The sequence below is a fragment of the Lepidochelys kempii genome, chromosome 7 (genome assembly GCF_965140265.1).
Source record: "Lepidochelys kempii isolate rLepKem1 chromosome 7, rLepKem1.hap2, whole genome shotgun sequence".
Classification (NCBI taxonomy): Eukaryota; Metazoa; Chordata; order Testudines; family Cheloniidae; genus Lepidochelys; species Lepidochelys kempii.
The window spans coordinates 59,275,248-59,292,668 of NC_133262.1; the positions used below are offsets into that span (position 1 = coordinate 59,275,248).

At 46.0% G+C, this 17,421-nt stretch overlaps 1 protein-coding gene across 16 annotated transcripts in view; it reads left to right on the forward strand.

Annotated features, from left to right (window-relative positions):
* Positions 1-17,421, forward strand: part of WDFY4 (WDFY family member 4) — a 247,143-nt gene that overhangs the window by 53,977 nt on the left and 175,745 nt on the right. For all 16 annotated transcript variants that reach the window (XM_073353062.1, XM_073353061.1, XM_073353064.1 and 13 more), the window contains 3 exons: positions 396-586; positions 3,803-4,416; positions 12,042-12,135. In XM_073353062.1, coding sequence (XP_073209163.1) covers positions 396-586; positions 3,803-4,416; positions 12,042-12,135 — 899 coding nt within the window. The remainder of the gene's footprint in view (positions 1-395; positions 587-3,802; positions 4,417-12,041; positions 12,136-17,421) is intronic.

Here is a 17,421-nt window from a genome sequence, read left to right on the forward strand (position 1 = left end):
TGAGCCCCTCCCCCAATAATCCCTAGTTTGTCCCTAGTCACCTACTCTGTAGTGATACCCTGGGATGATTTATATAATGACTTGGTTGTAGACTAAGGAAAATAACACAGCAGTCCCTTCTATTGGATTTTCTTGCATGGTACCTGTTACCAGTTATCTACATATCCACTTAGATACTAGACCAGTTGTGTGCTGTCACTAGTAACTGATTTGTGCACACAAACTGGATACTTTTACACACACACTAGGTGTGTGCAATTGGAGCCTTGTGATAGTGCGCAGTTGACATGGAAAATTTGCCTTTGTGTTCAAAACCATATTGTGATTGGACATCAATTGGTGCCCATATAACTGAGCATGGTTTAACTAACAAATGGCATCTGATTGATTCCCAGTTGTTATAAAAGATTATGGGATGGTACCATACATCAAGATATTTCTGGATGATGAATGCTACCGAAGTGACACCCTCTGCATCTTGGAGCAGCTGTCTGTCATCAACACCGAAGAGTACATGAGCATAATTATTGGGGCCCTCTGCTCTTCCACTCAAGGGGAGCTGTACCTGAAACTGGACCTGCTGAAGGTGATTAACATTGCTTCCTGTTTGCTTTGTTATCTGCTCTGAATGTGCCTGGTTTTTTAGATGGCTGGTGGCTCCCAGCCTAATTACCAGCAAGAAGGTGAAGTCAAATTCAGGGGCAGAGTTAAGGTTGTTTGGGTGCTAGTTACTGAGTGTTTTAATCATTGGTGTGTGAACAGCCATTCCACAATGTCTTGAAAAATGCTTTAGAGAGTTAAAATAGATGGATAATAGAGAAATAACAGCTACAGAATTGCAGTGTACGTACTGACAGGTTTCAGAGTAGCAGCCGTGTTAGTCTGTATTCGCAAAAAGAAAAGGAATACTTGTGGCACCTTAGAGACTAACAAATTTATTTGAGCATAAGCTTTCGTGAGCTACAGCTCACTTCATCGGATGCAATTTGTTAGTCTCTAAGCTGCCACAAGTACTCCTTTTCTTTTAGTGTACATACTGTTGAGTACAGCTACGGCAGAAGGAGAAAAGAGAGACAGATGGGAGAGGAAGCTGAGACTTGCAAAGAGGAAGTCAGAGGAAGTAGAACAGGGTAAAGGTAGCAGCTGAGTTGGGTGTGGGGATGAAACAAATGGCTTGATTCATGTTTCGTTTGCAGAGGTGTAACTCCATTGATCTCAATGGGGTCATCGCTCACATATACCAGTGTAAATCAGAAAAGGATCTAGTTTCAGTTGGAGAGAAGGTGATAAAGAGGATGGAAAGAAATTTACTCATATTCTCTAATGCATTCCTAGAGGGTCTGATCAAAAATCCATAAAGTAAATGAAAAGAATCCCAACGATTTACTCTGGATTAGGCCCTTGGTTGGCAAACTAGAAAGCAGCAGCATTGTGAGCATTAAGCTGGGATTGCATTCCACACTCATTAGCTGGCCGTATTTGAAGTCCCCTCTTAGCTGCTAATGCAGCAGCTAGTCTTTGTGGTACAGTAACTGTGCTCATTAAAACAATCTGACAAACCAGGGGACAAAGCCTGTTGCTCTGACCTGAGCAAACAAACTTTTGCCATAGTTTGTGGAGAAGTTAAGTGCAGCTCCTGAACTGATATGAGAACAAATGCAACTTTGATGTCTAATTCTGACAAATGATAACCATGTTAAAACATAATGTAAGCAAATTAATTTATTATCTGTGCCCTTTGGGACTGTGATTGTGTTAGGCACAAATTCAGATTGATTTGCTAATATATATTTAGCTGTTAAACTGCGAGCCCAAATGTGATTAGCTCTCCCGTATTCCAGAGTGGCATGTGGACAATTATGAGGAATAACAAATAATGGAATGTGAAATAAATTCTGTTAGCTATAACTGAGTTAGGAGTTTCCAGCAGGCATCCAGTTGTATAGATTCAAGACAGAGGAATACTAACTCATAGGCGATTAAATTGTAACTGAGTTAGAGCTGGAGGAAATGTTGTTACTGCTGACCTTTCCTGAAATGTGTCAAAGCCATCCTGATAACTTCAACTCCAACTTATTAAATTTACTCCCTGTTCAGGAGTCTCTGCCTGGTTTGATACATTATCATGCGAAATTGAATGACAGTAATAAAGTCCCCCTTCCTACAGTTCTGGCAAGCCCTTTCTCATTGTAATAGCTCCTGTTGTAGAGAGATATTTATGATAGAAATGCTTCTCCTCAGTGGCTTTGGAATTAAGCCTCTCGATTTGAGAGGCTTTTCTGTGTGACTCTCGGCCAACATAAGGTTTAGTGCTCTTCGAAGTAGCAAGAGACAAACCCAAATGCCAAGTGTGTTACCTCTGTTTATCTTTTGTGGCTTCTGCATTTAATGAATTGCACAAGGAGGAAAAGTTAGGGATGGGTTAGATGCAAATATACTGGGCCTCATTCTTCTCTCACTGATTTTTACACTCAAGATTATTCCAGTGTAAGTGAGGCCCGAATCAGGTCCAAAGTATCTCTGACTTACAGTGGAATGGCTTAGGTTTTAAATACATGCAGTGATACATGGCACTCATTTATAGCCTGATACAAAGTCCATTGAAATCACTGAAAGACTCCTATCGACATGCGTGGCCTTTGGATCAGACCCACAGCACTTTTTGTCTCCAAAAGGTTGTACAAGCATTAACTAAGTTTGTCCCTGGGAGACAGGAAACTATTATTGCCTATTTAGTGCTAGGAGAACCTACTCTCTGCAATATATTTTGGACCATGTTATGTTGCTGGGTTCTGGTTAACACCTGATGGGCCATTACGGCTCTGTATGGTCACTCTATCCGTGCTAATTGAATGTGGAATATTTTTCAATACATTGGTTGTAGCCATTAGTAGACTCTGTTGGAAAAGTCCCATCAGCCTCTAGGAGTTTTGCTTAAACCACTTTAAAATAATCTCTGCTCTAAGGTATGTGGAATGCTCCGGGCTGGTTTAAGGCCTTGGCACTGTGGGCCCATGTCTATAGCCCTGTCTCCTTGAGTGAGGCAATTACGCTGAAATCTCAGCTCTCACTTTTAGACAAAAGTAGGTTTCTAGCCCTCCTGGTTGTGAAGAAAAGCTCACAACCATGAGCAAAGTCTCTGTTGTGGTGAGCTCTGCCTACATCTGCAGACAACCTGAAGTGATAGCTCAGAGACGGAGTGAACTGCCTCATGCATTTCTGTTGGGTATTCACTCCAAGCCTCGCTGCTCTGGGGCACCCCGCCAACCTGCCCCACCTCATCAGGGGGCTCTTTATGAGTCAGGAGGAGATGGGTGCAGCTGCCCCCCCCCCCCCCCCCGCAGTAAAGCAGATATACTCTGGCTTCTGGGGAAAGCAGTGGGGGCACCTCTTCTAGTGCTGTTGACGTAGAGTTCCCTGTAAGAGCAGCATGAATCCTCCCTTCTCCTGGAAGTTGGCTACTCCTGGTCTCCGCTTTGTCCAAACAGGGTAGCAACAGGCCGTGTTTAGGACTGGAACTTCGCCTGCTGGGTTGGAGCCTTGTAAGCACCATCCCTGAGTTGCAGGGCTGGCTGCATAGATGCCTTCGGAAAACATGTTAAAATCGCTGATGTTTGAGGTGGTTGAAAAACAGGCGGGAAAGTTTTGCAAAAATGTCATTCCTCCTGTCCCCCGCATTTTTGATCAACAATTGAAATTTCAGTGAAATCAAAATTCTGAGAGCATTGTCTAGTCCCACTTGATACCGTAGGTGATGTGAGGTTGAATGCTTGCTTTGACTCCCTTCTCTCTGATGCCGCAGTCTCTCCTGAGGAACCTGGAGAACCCCAAGTGCCATTCGGCTTTCAGAACATGCAGTGGATTCAATGGACTCCTGTCCCTTCTCTCCGACATGGAAGGTGCATTACAGGACCCACCGTCTGGGGCATGGGCAGCCACGGGGCATAGCCCCATCCTGGAGCTTGTTTTGTACACGCTTCAGGGGATAGCCGCTGCTCTGCATCTGGACCCCATCAACAGTGACTTCTTCCAAAGGAATGGCCTCTTTGAGAAGCTGGCGGAGGATCTCGGCTCACTCGGCTGCTTCTGGACACAGGAGGGGCAGCAAGTCCCCGTGCAGCTCGAGAAAGGAAGGACATTTGCAGAGTTCTTGAATGCAGCCTTGTACTCGTCAGAACCTTTCCCAGCATGGCTCAAGATCTGCATACAGATTCTGAGTTTCCTTGACCATATGATCAAAGGGACCTTGCATCTGGCGAGCTTCCTCCCGGAGATAAAGCCTGCTGCAGAAGAACCACCATGGGATGTTCAGAAGCGACCACAAGATCAACAGGAGGGGCATTGTACTAGCTTCAAACAACTGGAGAATAAATTAGCTGCCTCCGACTACAGGGCATGGGCAGACCCTGAAGACAGGTAGGTCTTTGATTCTTTATTATAGAAAGACCCCAGCATCCAAGAGCAGTAATACTTGGGTGTTCTCTGGTGTCACTGAGGACCCCACAGCATTTTACATGTAGTAGTAAAATAAGCCTGACAAAGCCCCCTGAGCTGCAGGTTGATAGTATTATCTGCATTTCACAGGGAGAGTGGTCATAAACCGAGGCCCAGAGGTGGTGTGACTTGCCCCCGGTCACACAGTGAGTCAGTGGGAGGGTCAGGAATCAAGCTGAGGAGTCCACACTCCCAGGCCTGTGCTCTAGCTGGCAGACAATGCCACTTTATAAAAGGTGAATGACTGCAAACATCGCAGCATAAATGTCTGTTTGACTTCAGAGGGACAAAGTGGGTGTAGCACAAGCGTGTCTCTTTTGCCAACAGAGGTCGGTCCAATAAAAGATCTGTCCTCACCCACCTTGCCTCTGTAATATCCTGGGACCAATAGGGCTACAGCACTGCACATGATTGTTTGGTTCAGTGGGACAAGGGGCTACGAGAGCTTTTTGGCTTATCCCTGGGGTCTGGATTACATACCGGGTGATCTTTGAGAGTGATCCTGTGTCTTTGATCAAATACCAGAGAGAAGCTATTGGTCACTGGAATTTGAAAACCATTTTTTAGCCTCTGCTTGAAACCACCCAAATCAATGTTGACTCCTGCAATGGGATAGAAGACTGCTTCCAGTCAGTGGGTGTAATGTAAATAGGCCTAAATCACTATTATTTCAAATGCTCTGTACCGGAAACATGAAGAAGGAAGCAGCCATGCTGTCTGCCTCATTATATATATCAAGACAAGAAGGTCAGGGCTGCAGCCAGACATTCAGGGAAGGCCGGGAGATTTCCGTAGCACTTTGAAGGTCAGTTCTGTGTTTCTGGGTATCTTTTATTAAGTAGCGACTTCCCGCAACGGTTACATTTTTTCCCTTAAGAGACAGGGGAAATCTCTGACAGTTTCCTGTGTCCCTGGCTGCAGCTCGGATCTCCCTGTGCTCTTACATACTATCCACTGTATTTCTGGTTGGAGCTAGAAACCAGGCGGCAGGGATTACAGAGCTGGTCATGTTGCCATGGAGGGAGGCGTCTCCAGCTATCTTTAAATGTGACTTAGTCATTTTCCTTCTTTAAAGGCCGAACCTTGATGTCCCGACTCATAGGAAATGCTTATTGAAGTTAATAGGAACCTTGGTCGAGTAAGTGCCAAGTGCAGACTGGGTTAGCACCTCAGCATTTGGCCCTCAGTGATTCATCTGTGCATTATCTGAAGCTGTGTGAAAAATCCTTGTAGTTTTCCTTGGCCAGCAGAATTGCTTCAATCAGGTCACAAGAGATCCCCTGGTTTGTACTGAAGGTGGAATTCCCACTGGGGATGGGCCAGCTAATTCAGATGAAATGCTCTGGTGACTAAGCTGAGTGGCATATTCGCTAGTGTTCTTCCCCTGGCCTAGGAGAGACTTGGAGTGACCTAGGTCAGCAGACAAGGGGCTCGCTCAGGCTGGGCAGTGGGCTGAGCTGGGGCAGAGGCTGGGTGAGAAGCAGAGAGCCAAGCTGGGACTGGCAGCAGCAGGGGACAGGAGGAATGACTGGCAACCAGGAGTCATGAGGCAACAGCTCTGGCTGGATGACAGCAGGACAGTGGACAGCTCCCCCTCCCCGATGTCACTGATGACATGTTTTGCGCACTGAGATGCACCAGCCTGTAGTTAGGTTCCCTTATGAGAGGGAAGGACTAGAATGCTTACTCCGGGACACTAGGCCTTAGAAGTGCCCCAGGGCAAAGCCCTACTTGGACCCCTCTCTAGTACTGCCTCCCAGGGACTGAGTTAGGAACTGTGGGGTTGTATTATGGGACTCTGGCTGGATCAATCAGATACAAGTGGCCTCTGATTTTGGGTGCCTCAGCTTTTTGACAGGTTTCAGAGTAGCAGCCATGTTAGTCTGTATCTGCAAAAAGAAAAGGAGTACTTGTGGCACCTTAGAGACTAACAAATTTATTTGAGCATAAGCTTTCGTGAGCTACAGCTCACTTCATCGGATGCATTCAGTGGAAAATACAGTGGGGAGATTTATATACACAGAGAACATGAAACAATGGGTGTTACCATACACACTGTAATGAGAGTGATCAGGTAAGGTGAGCTATTACCAGCAGGAGAGGGAAAAAAAACCTTTTGTAGTGATAATCAAGGTGGGCTATTTCCAGCAGTTGACAAGAACGTGTGAGGAACGGGGAAGGGGGAGAATAAACATGGGGAAATAGTTTTACTTTGTGTAATGACACATTCACTCCCAGTCTTTATTCAAGCCTAAGTTAATGGTGTCCAGTTTGCAAATTAAGTCCAATTCAGCAGTCTCTCGTTGGAGTCTGTTTTTGAAATTTTTTTTGTTGAAGAATTGCCACTTTTAGGTCTGTAATCGAGTGACCAGAGAGACTGAAGTGTTCACTGACTGGTTTTTGAATGTTATAATTCTTGACATCAAAACTTCAAAAACAGACTCCAATGAGAGACTGTTGAATTGGAATTAGTTTGCAAACTGGACACCATTAACTTAGGCTTGAATAAAGACTCGCAGTGGATGTGTCATTAAAAACTATTTCCCCATGTTTATTCCCCCCCCCCCCCCACCACCACAGTTCCTCACACGTTCTTGTCAACTGCTGGAAATGACCCATCTTGATTATCACTACAAAAGGTTTTTTTTCTCTCCTGCTGGTAATAGCTCACCTTACCTGATCACTCTCGTTACCGTGTGTGTGGTAACACCCATTGTTTCATGTTCTCTGTGTATATAAAATCTCCCCACTGTATTTTCCACTGAATGCATCCGATGAAGTGAGCTGTAACTCACGAAAACTTATGCTCAAATAAATGTGTTAGTCTCTAAGGTGCCACAAGTCCTCCTTCTCTTTCAGCTTTTTGAGCTCCCTTGAGCCTGGAGGAGATGGTGCATGGAGACATGAGCGGAGCCATGTTCACCAGAGGCATCAGCAGAGGAGGGTGCTGAGCTCAGAAGCCAAGAGGCTTGCAAAGAGGGTGGGGAAACTTTCACTGCCACTGCCTAGGCCTCAGCTCTGAATGCTCTGCAAATAGACATGGGAAATCCAGCGCACACAGTTGGCTTTCCTGAGAACCTGCAGCTTCCCTTTAGCCACTTCTCCCTTTTCGCGCCTCCCCCATAAGAGGCTGCAGCCTCCGGTGCTCTTCTAGGTGGGGCAGGTCTATAGGGGGAACCAATGTGCAACAACCATGCGTGGCCTCTGAGGCCCCAACCTGCAGGCGAGCACTGAAAAGTTAGTGAAAAGTAGGTGCGTGGGGAAAGGAGGGGGTGAAGTCCAAGGGCCTGGTGACTTCTGCAGTCACTTCCCCGTGTGCCCAGTGGGTGTGAAATCCTGCTATTCTGATCTGGTAGTATTCCACGCCCGCTTTGCCCTACTATAAATGACTATACAGGGTGCAGAGCCATGCAGGATTGGGCCCTTCAATCTCATCTGAAGTGCAGCCTCTTTGAGTGAGGACAAACTCCTTTGAAACCACTCCACAGTTCCATCCACAGGCTATGGCCTATGAGAAGATGCGGGGGGTTTCTGGCTCCAGTGCAAATGCCTTGAGCAATTTGTGTGACAGATGCGTGCTTTCCCTCCTGCGTTCCTGTGATTAGAGAGAATATTTTGCTGCAAGCTGTTTTAATGGAGGCTGATCTCTGGGAACCAGATTGCCCCCTGCTGCAGAATGGTGGCTGCAACTGCCTATCCATAGACTTGCTGAAGAGTCATTAAGCAAAGTTTCAACGGGGCAGCTCGCTTTGTCCCCAGCGCCCCCTCTGTCTTAGTTTTAAATAGCTGTGCCTCCCGACTGGATTTGGGATCAACAATGTGATGGCACCTGATGGCCTCGGGCAGGGCCATGCAGTGGGGAGAGGGAGACGGCCTTTCACAGGGTAGTAGTGGGGCGGGAGCTGTGGCCTGTTGGAGTGTGGTAGGCAGGGAGATGAGGCCTATTGGAAGATCATGGGGGAGGTAGGTAGGTGTTGTACTGAAATTGCTCTGAAAGGCCTAAAGAGTTAAAGGTGTTTATAAACCCTTTCACTGTCCAACATTAAACAGTGATATGCAGGTAGGGTTGTCAAGTTTGGTGGAAGTATTCGTGGCGGTTTTATCCCATAACATAATCTTTAATTCATGGAGACTCCAGGACAACTCTGGAGGGTTGGCAACCTTGGGTTTGGGGTTGTTTTTAAACAGAGTGCTTGGTGTTCCTCATTTACATGGCAAACAGCCCAAAAGCTTTCATTCAGATTGAAACTTTATTGATTTAACACATGAAGGTAAAACTAGTATTTCTGTTGAAACTTTGGTGAGTGATTGTGCAAAACAAACGTCGTCAGACCTTATTGAAATCTGTTTCCTTTTGGAGTCAGAATATCAGAGTCTTTTATTTTCAGAACTTTCCCTTGATGAAAAGCAAAGGGTTAATTTTATTACATCCTGGTGTGTAGAGGGCATTCACTTATCCTGCTCTTAACAAGCAGACAAACCCAAGGAGGAGGAGAGACAGGATAGAAAAGTTGGGGAAATACGTCTTGTGTTTGATGTTTTGGGAACTCGGGACCGCTGGTTAGTTACAAGTGGATGCTTTGGCTGGCAAGTCAACCATGAGACCTGCTGCTTTGATCCTGGTTAGTGATGGTCTGGTTGGATTCTCTTTCCTTAGGCGAGGCAGGTTTGGATGAACACAGAATAGTTGACTTCAGGATTCGATGAAAAGCCAAGAGAGTGAGAGAGGCTAGGAGGAAAGAATCAGCGGGGCAAGAAAGTCACACAACAAGGGAAGGGAATATAATATAGGATCACAGGAGCCTTTGTGGTGCTGGTAATTTGATCTCCCCACTGATGGGCTGAGGAGTGGATGTCCTAATGTGATGACTTTCAGCACTCACAGGTGAAAACAAAGTTCATTAAGCAAGAGCAAGGCCAGCCGGCTTCCTGTCAGGAAGAAAGTCCCTTAGATGGGTCGAGATGAGTTGCAATGCTGGCAGGTCGGGGAACAAGCTGGGAGGGGAGGAAGATGAATTTTTTTTTAATCCCTCAAAGTCTCTTCTTAAGAACGCCAAAAAGGAGTAAAAGGTTTGGAACATTGTGTCCTCATTATTTTGTCCACCAGTTAAACTCATTTCCATAAGGCCCAGCTTGGCATAGTAACTTTGTTCCCAAATTTTATTTTTGTACCAAATATGATTTCACCACAGTCCTTGACTTATATCAGTAGCCGTTTTCATTAGACTTATACAGTTTCTCCATCTGGTTTTGTTGCACCTATTACAATAGTCATTTATTGAAAATAACTTGACCTATGTTTCATTGTTATTGTAACCTCTTATGAACGTTCACATACTTTTTACAGCTGAGCTTAGGGTAACTTTGTAAATCCAAGAATCAGAACAGGTCTTTTGGATGATTGTGGGGAAGAAAGGGGGTGAGGCCCATTGGAAGATCATGGGGAAGGGGGGTTGTATGCAGACCTTGTAGGTGCAGTTCAGGAATGGGCAGAGATTCAAGCTGGTTCTTCTTTGTGATCTAGCCCATCCATAATTATGGCACTATTTGGGCACTTGGACAGCATTGTCAACCCAAAGCATTCAGAAATCATAAGTCAGGCTCTAAAAATCAAGAGAGAGGCTTAACATTTTTTAAAATCATGAATTTAGCTCTTTTCATTTACCTCCTAGTGTTTGAGCCTAGCAGGGGCTGGTTTTCCAGTTTTTCTCTACAACCACGAGTGCTAGAAACGTCTTTCTTTTTTAAACGAAAGCTGAGTTTCTCGTGTAATCACAGGACTCCGGGAGCTGGAGCTTTAAAAAGGCACCATATATTGATAGAATGGTGATAGTTGGTGACACTGCTTGACGTTGTCTCTTCTACAGTTTTGCTGGCAGGTTCGGTGTTATAACATCCCCAATCACAAGGGCTCACTTTCTCCCTGGTGTAACGAATTCCCTTGATTTCAACTGCCTTATGCAGCAGATGAATTTGGCCGAAGGAGCACAGCCAAAGAATAAAAACTACAAATAATGAAATCCTGGCCCCAGTAAATTTAATGAGAGTTTTGCCCTTGATGTCAGTGGGGCCAGGATTTCACCAAAATTTTGTGTTTGTTTAAAAAAGGTGCCTCCTTGCTTGTTTAGCCATCAAACACCAGAGCCACATTCCTCCTTGGTGTAGATGTGAAATCAGTGGAATTGCAGCATTTGCACTGGAGCTGACTTATTAAGCTTAAAGAATAACAAACAAGTAATTTTTTTCTGCAAGCACTATTTAATAAGTATTTGCCTTGAGGGTGCAGTAATAGTCATTGGTCACTGTGGGGCAGTGTCTCACATTAGTCACTTTGCACTGGTCTGTTAGCATTGGCTCCTGGAAATGGTAAACAGGGTGTTTGTTAGACATTTTTCTCTCTTAGTTTCATTATAAAGGCCTTTTTTATTCCTATCCTGTTATTTATTCTTCCTGTTTTACACAGTTTGATAGCGCTTGCTGTTTTATTTTCACATCCGGATAGCGCTGGCAGACACTGTCTGAGTTTCGTCCACCAGGATCTATTGGAAAGAACAGTGTATCTGATAATACTGTGCAGCACCGTTCCCTCTAAGCTGTGCGCGCGCACATAGATCCTAAACCCCGCGCACACGGCAGAACACCACATGCACAAAAATTTGCACAGAAGCACGATTTGCACAGAAGAAATTTTTTGCGCACACGGCCTGTCAAAAATTAGAGGGAACATTGCTGTACAGCCCACATCTTTCATCTGGCTGGAGCTTTGGTTCAGCTAGAAATTTGTGTGCTTCTCCAAACATCCTGAGCCTACAAAGCCTGAGCTAGAAATCTCATGAAAAAGCAGCTCTGTCATCATGTTACTGGAATGTCCTTCTTCTAGCCAGTAAAATGCCGTGAGCAGACTTCCCTGTGAATTTTGATGCTTCATTTTCCTCTCCCTGAATGGGCAGAGGCATGTGGCAAAAATGAAAAATGGTGGGGAAAAGTAAATAACCACAAATTCTTTCTCCCCCTCTAGGCAGGTTCTGAGTTGGTTTGATGTTTGGGGAAGGGTTTAGTTGCTCAGGAAGGCATTCTGAGTTTATTTACGCTCTGTACCTTCCCCACTTGCTGCTCTTGGTTTGGGGAATCCTAGAGATCTTGCTCAGTGCTGGATCCTAGGTTGTGATCTTGGGATCTCAGTAATAGAGAATGTGGCACCGGCTCTGGAGGCATCTGAGACTTTTTGTAGCTTACTCCTTCTGGAGCAAATTCTTCAAGCCTGGGTCATTTGAAAAATGGTTCTGCACACCTGGGTGTCTTTCGCGTCATGATCCACAAGGTCAGATTTGAGCTTTGGTTATACCTTTTGGTGCTTCTAGAGGGTGCATCTTGGTGGTGGTTCTGTTTCTGGCCATCCCAGGTTGCTGATCCATTGGTTTATTTTTTAGCACTGAATCTGGTCAATGCAAGCAAAGAACAATGTGGTTATCTGCTGGGGAACTGGCTCACCTTGTGTGACCTTATCAGTAATGTTGTTACAGTTTCTCCTCATATTTTTCCTGCAGGTTGGAAGGGGGAAACTGTGCCATTATACATCCAGGTGCTGTCTGTGTCATGGTGAGGCTGCTTCCAAAGCTCTACAAGGAGGAACACCCTGAGGTAAATCTCTGTCTAGATGGTGCTTTGAGCTGTCTTTCCTCCACCCCTTTGACCTGGCCCCTAAGTACCATTCACTCCTGTACACAAGCATCACTGAAATCAGTCCAGATAACTAGCAGAGAAATAGTTCATTGTTCTCATCGGGGCAAGAACAACAGAAGAGCTCTTCTTCCAGGGAGATCATAGAGCCAGAATTAATGGATCTTTACATTTAGGAAAGCAGTGCCCTGTGGGTTGATTAAAAACTTGCATTTATATAGCACCATTCACATTAAAGGATCTCTCACATCAGCTAGACTGTGTCCTTGGGTTCTGATCTGGTGCAGAATACAGCCCCTGCTGCTCTCTGGATACTCCCTGCAGCAAATAAGAGGGCTGCTAGGTGGAGGCTTGGTTCCATTCCCTCTACTAGCTGGCCAGAGCATCTGATCAGGCACGAGGGGATGGGGGAATAAGCTGCACCCTCTGGTCAGCAGCAATTTATTTCCCTCCCAGAGCAATAATGGAGACGGAGGGATTGGTCCCTCTGTGTCCTCAGTGCTTCCCATGGCTAGTCATAAATGGGTCTGGTTATGCTCAACGATCACTTCAGTCACCACTAAAATGCAGCCACCTCTGGGGCTGCATATGGCTGCTGTTTAACAGAGGCACAGCAGCTTACAGAACAGTTTAGTACAGGAAGAATGTCAAATCCATTGATAACCGCAGGGGGGATTGGGGTAGAGTCGGAAGAAGACACCCACTTTGTCCAGGACAGCTGGGGCTAACGACTCTGCTTTTCAGATGAGTGGGTCTCTAACTGCCATCAAATTAACAGTGATCAGAGACCAGGCTTCTGTCTGATTTGGATTGTTAATAGCCCGAGGTGTTCAGGAGTGCATGGATTCATGCTCTTTCTTTAGCCAGTGCAAGCAAAGCCACATCTTTCAAATAAAGGGGCAAGGGACAGGTTGGTTAAAGCAGGAGGGACTTCTGAGTTGCATTGGACTTTAGGGTCACATCTCATCCAAAAGCATCCTCTCCTAAATTAACCCTTTCTTATCTTTTATAGCCCCCATCACTGGACTATTTTGTCTTCCGTGTAGCTAATGTATTTACCCTCACACCCTCCTGTGTGGTAGGGAAGTGCTGTTATCCCCATTTGACAGATTGGGAAACTGAGTCACAGGGAGTAAATGACAAGGTCATAGGTCACACTTGAAATCTGTGGCAGAACATGAATAGAACCCACGTTTCCCATGTATCAAATGGTAGTGCCCTCACTACTGGCCCCTCCTTCCTCTCTTTCTGCAACACCCATCCAACTACTGGCTATGTCTGACTCTGTTTTGTTTACAAGGCTGATGTGATCGCAGTGTGGAAGTTTAATGGAGAGGGTGGCAGATAGAGATGGGCAAGAACATTTTTGGATAAATTTTCAAGTTTGGGATGTGTACCTGCCTCTTTGTGGAGCTGAGGTCAGCTGCGTTACAAGGCCATACTCAAAACTCCCGGCACTTCCTGGGTTAGGCTGAGGGGAAATCCAGGAAGATCTGCCTCTCCTGTAGAATTCTGGGATTCTTGCTGCCATCCCACCAGGAGCCAGGGAGTGCAGAATCGCACAGTTGGGGGAGGGGAGGCGGGAATGAAAGGGCACCATTCCATGGCCCAGAAAAGGGCTGGGTATGATTCAGCTGAGTCTAGGACAACGGGTCACCTTGGATCTTATCTTCTCCAAACAGCTTTACTGATTTCTACTAGCAAAGTACCACACAGTCAACTCCTTGTTCTTCCTCCTTTTGAGGCGAATCAATTTCCTCCAAGCACATCTGATCTGTAGTGGCCTTGGATTGAGTCCTGGGGCCAGATTTTCCAAAGAGCTCAGGGACTGGTTTTCAGAAGCTCAGCACCCACAGAAGTGCTCAGCACCCACTGAGCTCACTTCTCTAAACTGTGTGGCTCCAACTGTGGGTGCTGAATGCTTCTGAGCCTCTAGTTCCTAATATAAAGGGGCGGCCACTTACATGCTAGGGCACCACTGTGCTACCATAATACAAATAATATATAATAATAGCAAATGTCATTAGTTGGAGGGAGTTGAGATCTCAGGGCTTTGCCTGGTTGGTCATTAATTGCTAAGAACCGTCTATCTTGGCGGGAGTTAATGCTGCTGCTTTAAAAGCATGTGAATGTATTCAGTTAAGAACATATAAAGGGTGGATTTAAAGGCCTGATCTAACAAAGTAAGCTGCATATATGGACAGCTGCTTCTGCCACTGTCTTCACGGGTTTGGGGGGGGAGGTGTGTGTGTGAGAGAGAGTAAGGGCCTGTGGTATGGGGGTCTCTTTGCAGGCATCCCTGGGGGGCGGATTGTGCTGGGAAAAGGAAAATGGGGTGGCACTCCTGTGGGTGTCCCAGGAGGCATGTCTGTTCCATGTAAACTACATGGACTCCTTAGTAAAGCACCTATTTACAGAGGTGCTGCAACTTGGCATTCCAGCCATGTGCACACGGACTGACCTCCTGGTGCTAACTACAAACCCTTCCCTCCTGCAGCCTCCCACTTGCCACTGCAGAGGCCAGTGGCGGGCATAGCGCTCTGGGCGCAATATACTCACTAGTGACCGCTGTGAGCTCTGCTCTATGGATGGGGTTAAAACTCTCTCACCCACTGGCTAGCACACAGCAGAAACCAGGGAGGTGCTTTTCTCAATCCAGATATGCCCCATCTGGGTAGGTACTCCCCACTCCGCATCATTCTCCTAGGACCCAAGAGCCCACATGAGAGGGAATGGGCTTCCCGCACCTCACCTGTCCTGCAGCGCATCTCGTGCATGTACAACACAGCAGCTGTTGTTTGGGCCAACACTTGGGATTAGGGTGAGCAAATGTGAAAAATCGAGACAGGGGTGGGGGGTAATAGGAGCCTATATAAGAAAAAGACCCCAAAATTGGGACTGTCGCTATAAAATCAGGACATTTGGTTACCCTACTTGGGATCAGCACTTTCCCTGGTATCTCTCTCCAGCAATGCATGATGCATTTTTCTGTTTGCAGTCCTGGGGCTCAATTCTGCTCTTGATTACACTGATGTCAATCGCTTAAGCCAGTGGGGTGATACCAGGGCAATTATGGTATACGTAAGATCAGGATCAAGCCCTGGCCTCTTACTAGGAGTTACAGACTGGTGCAGCAATTAACAGGAAATGGGCACGCAGTTAGCTTCATCACAACTAGGAATCTGCTCAGGTGAAATTTCCTTTTTTAAGGCTCGCCCCACACACACCCTGACCGAACGAGCAAATTATCCAGTGTATGTCTGCTGCCTTTTCTGAACTATTTGGATTCAACAAGCATATAAACGGGAGGTTTGGAATAAAACCAGATTCCTCATCAGCATCTCTGGAAGGTGGGAGTGTAATTAACTGCTGATGTTTCTTGACTCTTCATTGCAAGCCAAGCCAGCAGCTATTAAAATTTCGACAATTACTGTAATTAATTTCTGAAAAACAAGTAGAACAGTTAATTGGATGTGAGAGAGGAGCTGTCAGGGAAGTCGCTGTATCAGAGCTGGCTCTGCAGCTCTGCTGGATGAGGCAGGGAAAATGAAAACCCCACAGACTTTCAGTAGATGGCAGTGTTATTAAAAATATGAAGAGCTGGGAAACAAATTCCATCAGTCTCAATAACATATTTAAATCTATTAATCTTTCCTTCCCTTCTCTTTTCTTCTTCCCCCTTCTCTCATTGGATAAGGAATCAGTAGTAGTTGTAATTTATTTAGTATTATAACAATGGAGATCAGAGCCCCATTGTACACGCTTAATAAGAGGCAGTCCCTGTCCCGAAATGCTTGCAATCTAAACAGATGCGAGAAAGGGTGGGAGGGCAAATAGAAGCATAGAGAGGTGAAGTGACTAGCCCAAGATCACATCGGCAACACAGACAGGAATAGAACCTGTGTCTCTAAGTCCTCTGCTTCTGTCTGGTAGAACATGCTGCCTTCCTTAATATATGTGATTTGAAGTCTCATTATAATCTGAAGATGAACTCTGTGAAGCTGATTGTGTGAATCTCCATATTTTATTCTTGCTGTGATTTCTGGGCCAAATTTGTTCTGCATACAAGCTGTACTAGCAGCTAGTGCTTCTGAGGTTTTTCTGCCTCCGAGTGTAACCCGCGATTATGATGTAGTCTCCCGAAATTCTCTGGTGATGGGTGAGACACAATAGACTGAAGCTCTGCCATGGCTGTGTCAGCTTTCTGGTGTTAGCCTCTGACACATTCCTGGTATTGAACAGTGCTGGGAGCCCACTGGCGGAGCAGCGAGCTACTCAGGCATCAGGGGGTCATGGTCTTGTGCAAAAGCTGTAGCTCAAGGAGCCCTGACAGATAAATAACTCTGTCAATAACTCTGGTGGAGTGGTAGCAGATAGAAGGGAAATGAGGAAACCTCTTGAAAAGCCAGCAGGGGGCTGTGGCACCCTGTGTGCACGTCACACTGGACACAGCGTGCCAGTTGTTCTTCCCTTCCCATCCATACGCTGGTTTGGGAGTCGTATTGGAGGTAGCTGGAATGTTTTATGGTTGGACCTTTCCAACAGTGGGCCCCATGTACTCAGGGTATCCGTCCTGTAAACGGGCAGCATCCTACCTGCTGGAAGGGGAATGGGCTTTGGCATGTGTTTGGCCATATAAATGCTCCTTTATTTCTGCTTCCAAACAAGGAAAGAATCCTTGCATGTGGCTCACTATGTGTTCTCTGCCTGACAGCCCAGGAAGCAGCTGCAGCAAGGAATGGAGATGTCAGTTGTGTTTTTCAGTCCCTTATGCGGCTATACCGTGGTGGTGTTGTGGCATATGCTCCCTGTGCCCAATTCCACTCTTGCTGAAATCATAGAAAGGGCTTCCGCTGAGTTCATTGGGGACTGGATTGGGCTCTCTGCCCACGGGGGCTCTTACAGCTGGCTGGCTGGTAGCGCTTGTGCTTTGTCATGAGGCACATCTGAAGACCAGAAGATGACAGAAGACAAAGCTCTCCTCTGATAGCTCAGAAGTGGATCTTGACTCAGATGTTCAGCTTTCCCAGAGGTAGGAGCCTGTTTCTAAGGAGAACAAAATGTCTGTCAGGATCCACACAAAGGTCTGGGAGAAGGTTTTTGGCCTAGAGTTTGGGGCTGAGTTGAACAGCATGTTCTTCAACAGCAGGGATGGACAATGAGTGGGCGCTGAGCACCACTTTGCTAGTCTGAATGCCATGTAAAAACATTTTGGGATGGAGCATGGAGTTATCTTCCTGAAGGAAT